The 14,834-nt window shown below is 40.6% G+C and overlaps 1 protein-coding gene across 2 annotated transcripts in view; it reads left to right on the forward strand.

Annotated features, from left to right (window-relative positions):
- LOC126376186 (unconventional myosin-XVIIIa) overlaps window positions 1-14,834 on the forward strand; it is a 338,390-nt gene that overhangs the window by 54,024 nt on the left and 269,532 nt on the right. For both annotated transcript variants that reach the window (XM_050023404.1, XM_050023405.1), the window contains 2 exons: window positions 996-2,222; window positions 7,341-7,478. In XM_050023404.1, coding sequence (XP_049879361.1) covers window positions 996-2,222; window positions 7,341-7,478 — 1,365 coding nt within the window. The remainder of the gene's footprint in view (window positions 1-995; window positions 2,223-7,340; window positions 7,479-14,834) is intronic.

Genomic DNA, 14,834 nt, shown 5'->3' on the forward strand with positions numbered 1-14,834 from the left:
TATCTTTATTCTCTATTGAGTTCGTAATTTGAAACGCTGTAACCCATTTCAATCGCGTTAATAGCCTTAGTGTTAGGATAGCGATACTGATAGGTCTTCTACGATTTCATCCAATTACTGTATGAATGGAGTAGACAGACACCTTTCTGTTTATTTGCGATGCAAAATGTTTCTCTCAGCTTGAAGGTCTTAATGTTTTTTAACGCGGATATTAAAAACAGGTGCAGTACATACACGTGACAAGTTTTCGTCTTCCGCTTCACACATGCAAGCATAGACGTGCGTCACTAATTGTATCTATGTTATTTATTGTAAGAGTTCCGCGTGCGAAGCGAACAATAATGGTTTCATGTTTATGCAACAGTGCGATATGTATCACGGGCATTATCAGTTTCATAAGCGCCAGTAACCTAGTCACCTGAAATGTCTGATTCGCCAATAAATAGGTACAATTAGTCGGCAGGATCAGTGAAACCAGTATGCAATGATCGGTTGCGCTTTCATTACTGTCTGATAGAGTCGCGAGGCACGAGTCGCGAGCCGCGGGCGCCAGGAATGCGGTTTTTTGCAACTGCACCAACTTGACGGGTTTCATCACCGTTCCTACTACTGTTACACTGTCTCTACTACGTCTGCGTCGCGAAACTGAGAGTACTACGCACAAGTACGCCACTCGATAAAGTTTAAACACCTATTGCAACGTCTTAAAGGCCAAATCTGATCGGCACATGTTGCAATCGCTCAGCTGCCTTGATAAATGACTGTCGTTTGTTTTGTTCCATTCATTTGATCGGCACGGCGCTGATGACTGGCTAATTACTCGAAGCGTTCGTAATCAGATTATGCAGTCCTCCAATGATGTTATTCAAATGTCCAGTTGTGATGAACGCTAGATTTACAAACACGAATCCGTTTAACCGTCAAATCCGGCTTTAGTGCTCGGTGAGCCGTAACTGTCTGTACCACATTTTAATAATTCTCATCATTGTCCGCAGGTCCGTCGGTCGCTCAAATTGCGGGGCAGGCGCAAAGAGAAAGAGAAACTGCCGTCCGGGATCACAGCTGACTACACGGCGTCGCTGTTCGCTCATCTCGAACAGGATTCCAACTACTCCAACTACCCGCTCATTCCTACGTCAGGGTCTAACTCGAACCTGAGCGACGAGAACAATCATTTGTCGCCTGGTTATCCGTCGCAAGGCTGGAGTAAGCGCGAGGGCGTGCTGCAGTCGGACAGCTCAGAGACCTCCCTCAACTCGCTGAACAACCCCAACAACGCTAACACCAGTCCACGACAGCCTCCCAACCTACCTCCGATACCACCGCGCCCGCCAAAGCGAGGGATCCTCAAGGGCCCACGTCTAAGCAATACTAGTTCTAATTCCACCGAGAATAACGTTCCAAGTACTGATACTACGGACTATGTTAACGGTCAAGATCCTAACGTCTTAGCGAGGAACACTCAGCAGAATGAAGTCATATCATACGGCATTCCCGCTTCAAAGAGCACTTCTTCCAGCGATGATCTGCAGCAAGTGCAGAACTTTACTAAGAAGGTTATCCATAGTCCAGTGGAAAACCAATATAAAAATTACAAGAGTAATTCCAATCCAACGATAACCACCCAAGATGTTGATGAGGCGCCAAAGACAAATGGGAACAGCTACCTCGGAGTGACGTCCACGTCGCCAAGCGCAGATTCTTTGACGGATACGACCACTAACTCGTCATTTGCTACACCTCCATTTTCTACCTCGCCTGTGGGTGAATCTCAGGGCTTCCACAGATGGTCTAGGATCAGCAACTTTGAGGATGTCTACCTGCCCCTACCACCTCTCACTCCTCTTCAACTACCTAAGGCCCGTGTGTTGACTATACAGCGTCAGAAAGCGCCAAGAAACGATTTTGGGTTTAGCCTTCGTCGTGCTGTGATTCAGGAGAGAGTTTTCATTGGAAATCTGAAAGATCTGAATGGCCATGAAGAAAATGGTTTGACTAATGGTGACAGCAAGTGCAATGGTAACTTGACTAGTGGTTTGACGAGCAAGTTGACTTATAAGGCAGTGATTCTCGCAGAACCAGGTTCATATCCAGGTTCGAGTGAAACAGGGCTATTGCCAGGAGACAGATTATTGGAAGTAAATGGGGTTAGTGTTGAAGGAAAAAATAGAGAAGAAGTGATCGATTTGATCAAGAGCAGCCAGGACTTTGTAACTGTCAAGGTAAGAAATTTTATATTCATACATACTTGCCTCATTGTTTAAGTAGTTAAAGCCACCTACAATAAGCATGGAAAAATTGGCAAACCTAAGTCACGTCAATCTTCTATCGTGTGGGTTGTGAGATGGAATACCAACCTCATGAACCCTCCGGATCATGAGCCCAACGCTCAACTAGACCACAGAGGTCGTGATTGTAAATAAAAATACCGCACAAGTCGATGGAAATGCAAATTTTAGAAAACCATTAGGTTAATGATTCCTAAAATATGAATTTTTTAGGCAATTATACTTTTACCTTGCTATGATTTGACTTTACCGACATTGTGTGATTGGATGTTACCAACAAAAATTGAATTGAACCTCTATTTTTTAGTGAATTTGATTGAGTGGCCCAAAGCGATAAAATCAGTTTTGGTTTCAACAATTCCAGCCAAGTAGTTAATGTCATCTGCGGCAAATCTACAATAAGTCACGTCAAAAAAAAATTACATTAACAAGATAAAGGTTAGGTTGATGGTTTAAAATCACTTTTTTTATTGAAGCGAATTGTAATCATAAAGACTATGTACTCGTAATGTATGTCACAGAAGCAAACGCTGCTGTTTCATCTTAAGTAGAATAAATTATAATTTAATGGACAGGCTCTGATTGCAAGATGTTAAAGCTACATCACGCCCCGAAATACCGTCTAACTGTTTGTAACGGTTCACGGCACGATTTAACAACTCAGACGAGCACTTAAATGAATAATTAGTGATGCATTCATAGACATCAAGGGAAAACCAAAAATCTCACTAACAGTAACTTGCATAGGGGCCGTCCATTAATCATGTGATGTTTTTTTTTGGCATTTTTAACCCCTCCCCCTGCCCCTTGGTGATACATGGTGAGGTTCAAGACTCGCGGAGAATCGCACGTTTTCCGAAATTAAAAATTAAAAAAAATCTGAGCGAGCTTTTTTCTTTTCTTATTGACGTCCTCCGTGGTCCAGTCGTTTAGCGCTGGGCTCACGATCCGGAGATCCCGGTGGGGACATATCACAGAAATCACTTTGTGATCCCTAGTTTGGTTAGGACATTACCGGCTGATCCCCAGATTTTTCGAAAGTAAGATGATCCGTGCTTCGATAGTCATGTTAAGTCGTTGGTCCCGGTTACTATTTACTGACGTAAGTATGTAGTCGTTACATGAGCCATGTCAGGGGCCTTTGGCGGCTCAATATTTTTTTTTTAAGAACGTCTAGGGCCCTGTGCCTGTGTTCTGGTAGATTCTTTTCCCCGGCCATATAGGTTGTGAGAAGCTGCAGTAGTTTTAGGCGGATGAGACTTTCGTTATGTAAAAATTGACGATTCAAAGTGTAACTATGTTACCTACTGAGATATTTTTGAATTTGAATAGTAACCTTGACACCAGGGTTGATGGGGTTGGTAAACTACCTCACAACCCACACGATTGAAAGAGGTTTACAAACACGTGTGCTGTTACTTTCTCTTGCTTCACGTTGACTTTCTTGCTTCTGTGCATGTGGGTTTGTGTAACATTGTCATTATTATGTCAATAACGTGAGATTATCGGCCGCGAAACGACCGGTCCTTATCTTTACTGGCATTTAAATTTCCATGTTTACTTCTTTAAGATTTCTTTATTGCAACCGCTCATTTCTGTTCAGGTCTTTAAGGCTTTGGCACACCAAAAGCTGAAGCAGGGTCCGCGTTACAAACAGCTGGCCTAAAAAGACATTACAATACAATACAAGTACTCTTTATTGCACCAAAATAAAAAGAAATACGATGACCAAATTGGAGATGTCCTTAGAAAAGGTTCAATACGATCTACTCTGAACCGGCGTGCGTGTATGAAGCGATTGATGAATGTGGAGGAAGCAAGAGAAGTGTGTCAGGATCGAAGCAAATGGAATTCTATAGTCTCTGCTTACCCCGGTGGGAAATAGGCGTGAGTTTATGTATGTATGTATGTGTAAAAAGAAATAATTACAAAAAGACTCTTAACTAAGTACACGGCAAATGGCGGCCTTATCGCCTAAAGCGATTTCTTCCAGAGAACCATAAGGAATCAATGAAGGAATTCATTTAAAAAGTAATATCCATACTAATATTATAAATGGAATGGAAATTCGGAAGACACGTTAAGCCGTTGGTCCCGGCTACATTAGCAGTCGTTAATAACCATCAATCCGCACTGGGCCCGCGTGATGGTTTAAGGCCCGATCTCCCTATCCATCCATAGGGAAGGCCCGTGCCCCAGCAGTGGGGACGTTAATGGGCTGATGATGATGATGATTATAAATGGGCAAGTGTGTTTGTCTGTTTGTCCGTCTTTCACGGCAAAACGGAGCGAAGAATTGAAGATTTTTTAAATGGAGATAGTTGATCGGATAGAGAGTGACATAGGCTACGTTTTGTCCCTTTCTAACCCCCCACTTCCCTAAAATGGGGGATGGAAGTTTGTATGGAGTAACCCGCAATTTTCAAGGTAGAAAGCTAAAAATTGGTATGAGAACTATTTGTGACTAAAAAAATTCTGCATCATTTTTTTTTAAATCTGCTCCTAACCCCTTCTAAGAGAGGGTGAAATTTTATATGGGACTTTTCGCAGTTTATAAGGTAGAAAGCTAAAAATTGGTACATTAGGTGAGTGAAACCGCGGGCAAAAGCTAGTTGCATTTAAACGTAAATGCGAAATGTCAATGAACGTCAAAATAGCATATTGCTTTTTTAGATGAATTGCTTCTATCTGGCATTTTTAACTCCCCAGTTCAGTTGTTATATTTAATTCCCGTGAAATTTCCTCCCATAATTCATATTCTTTTTGATTCTTCCTGTAATCTGGGTCTTTGAAATCATAATAAACATATATTTTTACGCATTATTCCGATGACTTTTTCGTGTCCATAACGCACTCTGAACTGCGCTGCTACCGAGCTGCTGTTGCACTGCTGCGCTGCTTTGGCGTGTGACACACATCATAGTTTCTCGTATTACAACATGCGTGAACCCGCGCTTCTTCTTATCGTGTGGGTTGTGAAGTGGAATACCAACCTCATCAACCCTGGTGCCAGGGTTATTACTGAGCCGCCAAAGGCCCCTGACATGGCTCATGTAACGACTACATACTTACATCAGTAAGTAGTAACCAAGACCAACGGCTTAACGTGCCTTCCGAAGCACGGATCGCATCTTACTTTCGGACAATCAGGTGATCAGCCTATAATGTCCTAACCAAACTAGGGATCACAAAGTGTGATGTCCCCACCGGGATTCAAACCCGGGGCCTCCGGATCGTGAGCCCAACGCTTAACTACTGGACCATGGAGACCGTTACCCGCCCGCGCCAAAACTACGCTTCTCCTGACCTGCTTTTGGTGTGCCCACTGCTTTAAAGTCGTTGGCTGTTAATGTCTATATTTTTTACTTTCTTACTGGCTCTGTTAAGACCACTGGTTGATTTCTAAGTCTATTATCCGTTGCTAAAATGACTGGAATCATGCGATGGGTCGGTGTAATTGGTCCTTAGATCTCAGACTTTGGCACAAAAGGCACATTTCATTAATATTCGCTAGTCGTCTAGTTAACTTCATCATCATCATCATCAGCCGTACGACGCCCACTGCTGGGCATAAGCCTCCCCCAAGGATCTTTCAATTTTGATAGCGCTACCGTTTGCATTGTGATTATGAGATCCATAAGGTAGTATGTGTTCTATTACATATTAAAATTTTTGTTAGAGCAACGTAGTATGTACCTACCTACCGTTGGTTTTTATTATACCTATATTTTTTTGGATCCTATGAAAAATAAATACTTACTTTTAGTAAATTTGTCTTCTGAAATATATGATTTGTGTCGGCAATTAATTTGACTCTTATTCTTGTCCAGAATTTTATTTAAAATAGATTTACGAACAGGCACGTTCTCAAAAACAAAAGACGAGGAAATAACTTTTTGTTGTTGTTTTGGTTTTCCCTGAAGGGCAAGGCAAAGGGAACTATGCCCACACAGCCATGTCTTATGTATTTTTTTTCTTAATGATGTTTAATGAAATGATGAAAGGTGATGACGATGAATGATGAAACCTAAGCCCCGCCCTCGGAACTCGGAGCAGACTCCTACTCCGAACCCCAAACGAATTAACTCAAAAGTCAGTATAAACTTTCGAGCTATTAAGCGGCTTGTTGCCACGAAGCTAAAATAGATAGGTACACTTTGTTTATTAAATATTCCGATATAATAACACTATCGCGAATGTTTTCCGACTAACTTAATGCGATCATTAACAACAAAACACCACTTCGTATTAATTATTTAGATTATTCAATGAAGAAAGCAACTGTCCCGTTCCCGTTCCCGCCAAAAAGTCGAGGAAATAACTTAATTATAATTGACACATGTCATTTGGAACGAAATTTAAAAAGCAATCATTCAACACTTGAATCATTTAAGAATTCCGTTGCAGTCTGCAATTTATGTCATGATGATGATTATACTGTAGATGATAATGATGATGTTGTAGAATATGATAGCAATCATGATAATTATAGAAATCTTAGCAAATGCACTAAACGGTAAACTTTCCTCAAACTAGTTATCATGAAATTCTTTGTTTATGTCGCTTTGAGAGTTGTAATGGTAAAGTAAAATTAAATGATTCAAAATATAAATTACTGCATTTTATTTTTTATGTTGGTGTCGACTTTATGGGTTTGAAGTCATGTTTGAATACTTTGAATCATAGATAATGGTGGGTTTACTTGCATTTACTTGATGATTAAATTTAATTGTTAACGTAACTGCTCAGATATGTTTCGGATAGGTTTTATCATCAAATATTGTCTAAAAAACGTAATGTCAGCACGTAATTTAAATAAGATTCCAAATTAATTTTTAAATAAAAATATCAGTTTAAAAAGTAAAACCCAGAAAAAGACGAGCTTTAAAAAGTTTGAAATAAGAATTTATTTTTCTGAAATTCCAAACCGTCCTACGAGTTTGCTTACCACAGCGAACTCTTTGGACAGATTTGCATTCGTAAATTGTAAAGCCAATTGACAAGATTGTCTAAGATTTATTTATCAAGTTTTTTTTTTGATTGCATGTTCAGGTGCAGCCAATAGCGGAGCTGTGCGAGTTATCTCGTCGTCGTGCAGCAGACGGTGGTGGTGACGTGGATCTTGAGGACAGCAACGTGAGGGGGGGCACCCTCAGCCGCTCCGGAAGCCGTCGGTTCCACAGCAGTCAGGTAGGTGGAGTTTCTTCTTTATATATCAACTAGCGACTCGCCCTGGCTTCGCTCGGGTGCAATGCTGAGGAAAAACTGAAATTATATACGACATCACATTTAAAACCTAAATAACAGTATTTCTTCACTGTATAATGGATGTTATTATACATATAAACCTTCCTCTTGAATCACTATCTAATAAAAAAACCGCATCAAAATCCTTCAAAAAAAAAGAGGCACCTTCTACGCCTTAAGCTAGATTTAGAATGGTTACGAAACGATGTTTGATTGTGTAGTGCTATTTATTTATTTAAGGTATGGAAAGAAATATCGGCAAGGTCATTGACCTCATTACAAGCCTTGTGAGAAGATTTATTTTTGTTTTTATTCATTGTTTAGCTATCTGCTTCCAAATACAAATAATATTTTAAATTTCGAATTATTATTTTTGGTTTTAAATTTTACAAAACTATACAGCTAGAAATTAATTCTTAATCAATTTCTTCAATTAAATATTCTGCGGAGAACGGTTTTTTCAAAACGGTATAATTTCACATTTAATATCTTTCGAATCGGTTTGAGACTACCAGGCATGCATAACTGGCTATTAACCTCTCACTTTAGCCGGTATCAATGACAATGAGTGAGTGAATGAGTCAGTTGAAGCAGTCAGTGTTGACCGCTAGCCTGATTGTTCTGACGTGCGCATTTATAAGGTAACTTGACACCTAGTGGGCGGACTAGATCTGTTGCAAAATGCTTTCAAAAGACACATTTTATTCAGATTTTTAACCCCCGACGCAAAAACGACGGGTTGTTGGGGCATCGTGGTTCCCAAACGGATGATCCGATTTTATTGCGGTTTTTTTTTTTGTTTGAAAGGTATAGTCGAGAGTGTTCTTAGCTATGTTTGGTGGAAATCGGTTCAGGTCTTCAAGGTCATCAGGTCGTTTGTTAAGTGTGATAGGAATGTTACAAGCTCAGTTGGATAAGTTATTTTTTTGCTTTTTATAGGGTTTAGCATTTTTTACCTTTTGTCATAATAATTGAGTACTTTTTTTTGGTCGGGAGCTTTTTTTTTTAATTTTTAATTTAATTTTTATACCCGCGGTTTTATACTACGGCAAAGCACAAAGGAGGGTTATGTGTTTGACCGTTATGTATGAACATGTACCTATGTATAGCGTGATTTTTCCTTAATCGGGTTTTCGTTTTTATTCTTATATTGTTTATTAAGTTTACTTTCGCGCCGATGGATGAGGTACAGCGATGTCCCGCTCCCGTTGTAAATTCTTGAGTCTGCTCTTTTTCTTGCACTCTGGGGGGTTAAGAAGGCCATATCAAAACAATTCATCTGAAAAAGCAATATTGTGTGCATTGCTCACTTACTTTTATATGCGCAAATGTCAAATTGCAATATTGCTCTCTTAGATGAATTGCTTCGATGTGGCATTTTTAACCCCCTCAAGAGACACGCTCTTGTCGGTGTAGCATTCTCCTAACTCTTCATGCTACTTTTTTAGGGAAAAATAGGGCAGTGGTTTCCCTCTCGCCTTCCGCTGTCTGACGCAAGTGGGATGGCGCCCAGAGTAGTCAGACAGAAAAACGACACGACAGAGTAAGATGAATGAAATCCGAAAGAATTGTGTTTACAAATGTTTTCCAATAACAAACTGAGTTGTTACGTGTTTACTTCAACTTTGTTTGTATACAATGATGAAAGCAGTTTACATGCCTAATTTCACTACCTGATCAGTGATTTATTTTACATAACATAAAATATAACATAAACAGCCTACATACGTCCCACTGCTGGGCACAGGCCTCCCCTCAATCTACCGGAGTGGGTATGAAGCATACTCCACCACGCTGCTCCACTGCGGGTTGGTGGAGGGGTGTTTTTTACGGCTTATAGCCGGGACCAACGGCTTAACGTGCCCTCCGAAGCACGGCACGAACGACCGAACGGCTTTAGACTTTAATAAGGAATTATAGAAAAATGTATTTTAATTCGAGCATTCACATTATGGTGTTTGTTGTATAAAGTACATTCAAGATGATATAATAATTGCAAAATAGAATAAAATATATATTTTAACTGATTGATGCAGAAGTTAACTCTTATCGTAGAATTACCCAAATAGAGATTAGGGGTATGAAGCATACTCCACCACGCTGCTCCGCTGCGGGTTGGTGGAGGTGTTTTTACGGCTAATAGCCGGGACCAACGGCTTAACGTGCCCTCCGAAGCACGGAATCATCTTACTTTTTCGGACAATCAGGTGATTCAAGCCTGAAAAGTCCTTACCAAACAAAGGACAGTTTCACAAAGTGATTTCGACAATGTCCCCATCGGGAATCGAACCCGGACCTCCAGATCGTGAGCCTAACGCTCTAACCACGGAAGCTGTAGGTATGTATGTCATCATAATCATCAGCCAGCCACTGCTGGGCATAGGCCTCCCCCAAGGATCTCCACGACGATCGGTCATAGGTATGTATGTATAAAAAATAAATATAATAATACACCAGACACAGTAAAATTGGCTATTTCGACCATAAAATCTCGTCTCAGGGTGCAAATATCAAGGGGCTTTATTTAATTTTCTTCTAATATTGATGTACGCCGTCCGAAACCAAGACGTATAGCGTGTTTGTGACCCCCGAGAGTTGGTTATTAGCGACCCCCGTGTTATGACCCCCACTATCGGACGCATGACTCATGAGTCATGATTCATGATCAGTGGTGTGCGGTTCCCGGGAATATTCCCACTTTGGGAACATTCCCGGTGATAAAAAATATGAAAAATAAAAAAAAAGAAAATAGTGCTTTATTACCAGCGATGTGCCCTTTTCGGGAATATTCCCACTTTGGGAACGTTCCCGACAGTAAACAAATATGAAAAAGAGCTTTATTACCGGCGATGCGCCCTTTTCGGGAATATTCCGACTTTGGGAACGTTCCCGACAGTGAAAAAATATGAAAAAAGAGCTTTATTTCCAGCGATGTGCCCTTTTCGGGAATATTCCCACTTTGGGAACGTTCCCGACAGTAAAAAAATTGAAATAAGAACTTTATTACCAGTGTGGTGCCGTTCCCAGGAATATTCCCATTTTGGGAACGTTCCCGACAGTAAAAAATATGAAAAAAGAACTTTATTACCAGTGGGGTGCCGTTCCCGTGAATGTTCCCACTTTGGAAACGTTCCCGGCGGTAAAAGGTGCAAAACTTATGTAAATAGAGCTTTGTTAACCTAATCTTTAGGCGATAAGACCAGAGTACAAGAAAGAACAATTTGAAAAAAGAAACGCAGCCAGAGTCCTTCCTATCAAAGAGTTTTACAACGGGAACATTCCCGGGACATCACTGTTCATTACCTAAACTTTAGGCAGATAATTTGGTTTGGTTTCATTTTGTTTTGCTAGACACGATCGCGCCCATGCAAAGGCTCACGCTAACACTAGTTAATCGTGTCGCTATCGACGGATACGTCTAGGAGGACATAATTATTTCAAGCAGAAAAGAGAATAGTAAAATAAAAAAGCAATTTAAAAAAGAAAAGCAGCCAGTGTCATTACTGTTAAAGAGTTTTTTTACAACGGAAACATTTCCACTTTGGGAACATTTCCACTTTGGTAACATTCCCGGGACATCACTGTTCATTACCTAAACTTTAGGCAGATAATTTAGTTTGGTTTCATTTTGTGTTGCTAGACACGATCGCACCCATGCAAAGGCTCACGCTAACACTAGTTAAGCGTGTCGCTATCGACGGATACGTCTAAGAGGACATAATTATTTCAAGCAGAAAAGACAATAGTAAAATAAAAAAACAATTTAAAAAAGAAAAGCAGCCAGTGTCATTACTATTAAAGAGTTTTTTTTACAACGGAAACATTTCCACTTTGGGAACATTTCCACTTTGGAAACATTTCCACTTTGGGAACATTTCCACTTAAGAAACATTTCCACTTTGGGAACATTTCCACTTACGAAACATTTCCACTTTGGGAACATTTCCACTTTGGAAACATTTCCACTTTGGGAACATTTCCACTTTGGAAACATTTCCACTTTGGGAACATTTCCACTTAAGAAACATTTCCACTTTGCGAACATTTCCACTTAAGAAACATTTCCACTTTGGGAACATTCCCTGGAACGGCACACACATCACTGGTCATGACTTCCTAGTGGGGAGCTGGAGTTGATTGAATTGAGTCTACATTCGTGGCCATTAAGAAGTTGTCGCTCGTGTTTTGTTTCACCACAGTATATTGTCGTAACCATTAAGTATAGTTATATCTTTTGTCTGCCTAATGTGATTGGAAGGGTCCTTTGTTAGGTCATAATGTGCAAATGGTTACCCAAGCCTATTTCACACAGGAGCTAGGCAGAGACAGTGTTTGGCTCGGCAACTTTTGGTTTTGCTTCAGATTAACCCATACGGGGTTTGATGAAAAAACATTTTTGAGTTTCAGTTCTAAGTACATACGGCCAACCCCCAAAATTTGTTTTAGTTTTTTCCATTTTTGTGTAAAAATATTAATGCGGTTCACAGAATACATCTACTTACCAAGTTTCAACAGTATATCTGTTATAGTTTCGGGAAAAAGTGGCTGTGACGTACGGACGGACAGACATGACGAATCCATAAGGGTTCCGTTTTTACCATTTAGCTACGGAATGAATAATAAAATGAAATATACGACAGTTGTGCTTTTCTGTGTATGTTGTCCTTATCTCTGTATTTTGTGGCCATTGTGTATAAAGTCGAAACCGGACCTCCAGATCGTGAGCTTAACGCTCTAACCACTAGACCACGGAGGCTGTTGGCGGTTGTGTGGAGCAGCGTGGTGGAGTATGCTCCGTACACCCTCCGGTTGATTGAGGGGAGGTCTGTGCCCAGCAGTGGGACGTATATAGGCTGTTTATGTATGTGTATAAAGTATTTTATCTATCTATCTGCGGAACCTTAAAAGCGTGTTTTAAAAATGTAGCATAGTCAATACCTCATTAGCGGCGTGGTAAGCACTAAGCCCTTCTCCAGGCTACACTCAGGCGCCATTGACTCCACTCAGCGGATCCGTATTGTCTGTGCAGCGCTTTGATGTGCTATGTAACGATATCCTTGTAAAACACAATGTGTATGCTTACCCCGGTCGGAAATAGGCGTGAGTTTATGTAAGGTCACGAGCATTAATAATATGTATACACTTTGGTACCATGTCACATTAACTTTTTTGACAAATTGAACTGTAAGTCTCACTAAATGTCAAATATGTTAGTGCGACAGAGTCCTAAAGTGGGTACATTATATTGCTCATGACTGTACCTATATAATATGTATGTATGATTACAAAATAGTAGGTCCTGTTACAACAATGAAAACCATGTAAGCGCCTTTAAAAAAAAATACATTTTGATGTGATTTTAGTTTACAAAACCTCGCATGTTAGTTTCTATCAAGGTCAAAAATTGTCGTCTCAATTTTTACCGGGAATCTTCTATCGTGTGGATTGTGAGGTGAATTACCAACCCCATTAACCCTGGTGTCAGGGTTATTAACTGAGCCGCCATAGGCCCCTGACACGACTCATGTAACGACTACGTACTTACATCAGTAAATAATAACCGGGACCAACGGCTTAACGTGCTTTTCGAACCACGGATCTTTTTACTTTTTGGACTATCAGGTGATCAGCCTGTAATGTCCTAACCAAACTAGGGTGATTTGACCCCACCGAGATTCGAACCCGGTACCTCCGGATCGTGAGCACAACGCTCAAACACACAAGAAATTGATAGAACGTGAAAAGCTTTATTTTTCCAAGTATGTCGGTTGTATGTAACACTGTCCACCCCGTTAGCGATCGGACATGTGCTGTCAACTTAATTCTATCGGGTTATTGGTCAATATAAAATTTTGCGGTTTTTTAATTTCTGCATAAAACTGACGTGTGTTCCGTAAAGATGCCTGTCGATTACCCGTCCCTTTCCTTTTCGGCGGATAAGAAAATGACAGGTATAACGTAAAATAAAATTAGATGGTGTATACTGGAATTACCACTAATATTTACCTAATCTTGTAGAAGTTCTTCTACTCGGCTTGTACTCACCGCTGGGTATAGGCCTCCTCTCGTAGGCTTTCAAGAAATCCTTAATTTTTCTACATTTAATTATTATGTCCCCTCCAAAAATGAGTCTAACTAGCGGCTAATAACTCTCCGTTCTGTCGCAGTCGGGTGGGGCGCCCCAGGTGCGTGTCAGTCTAGACGGCTCCCCTCACCCCCGACCTTGTAGGGTTGTTACCCCGTCCCCGCACTCGTACAAACTACTTAATGTTATATGTACCTGTAGGGATGAAGCTGTACTGTATTGCGGCTCTGAAAATTCTATGCACTGCGCACAGAAACTGCCGATGTATGATAAAAAAATAAAATAAACGTTTAACAGCCTCCGTGGTTTAGTAGTTAGAGCGTTAGCCTCACGATCTGGAGGTCCGAGTTCGATTCCAGATGGGGACATTGTCGAAATTACTTTGTGAGACTGTCCTTGTAAGGACTTTTCAGGCTTGAATCACCTGTTTGTCCGAAAAAGTATGATGATTCCGTGCTTCGAAGGGCAGGTTAAGCCGTTGGTCCCGGCTATTAGCTGTGAAAACATCTCCAACCCGCATTGGAGCAGCGCGGTGGAATATGCTCCATACCCCCTCCGGTTGATTGAGGGGAGGCCTGTGCCCAGCAGTGGGACGTATATAGGCTGTTTATGTATGTTATGTAAATAAACATTTATTTTCTTGGAAACAGTGACTTTCAAATAAAAACATTTTTTTTGTTTTGGTTTTCCCCGAAGGGTAAGGCAAAGGGAACTATGCCCATACCTACAGCCATGTCTTACGTATTTTTTTTTCTTGATGATTGATGAAAGGTGATGATGATGAAATCTAAGCCCCCACCCTCGGAGTAGACTCCTACTCCGAACCCCAAACGAATTAACTCAAAAGTCCGCATAAACTTTCGAGTTATGAAGCGACTTCTTGGCACGAAGCGAAAATAGGCAGATACACTTTGTTTATTGAATACTCCGATATAATAACACTCGCGAATGTCTTCCGACTAACTTAATGCGATCATTAACCACAAAACACCACTTCGTATTAATTATTTAGATTATTCAATGAAGAAAGCAACTGTCCCGTTCCCGTTTCCCGCCAAAAACCTTTACAAAAACACTCTTCTTAAGTTTTTGTCTCTTCTATCGTGTGGGTTGTGAGTAGGGAATGCAATCCCGATCTCGCGAGATCTCGTCTAATTTTTCGGGATCAATCCCGAACCATAATATGACGAGGTCCCCTTCGATATTGACGGAAA

Source organism: Pectinophora gossypiella, chromosome 20 (assembly GCF_024362695.1).
Source record: "Pectinophora gossypiella chromosome 20, ilPecGoss1.1, whole genome shotgun sequence".
Lineage (NCBI taxonomy): Eukaryota > Metazoa > Arthropoda > Insecta > Lepidoptera > Gelechiidae > Pectinophora > Pectinophora gossypiella.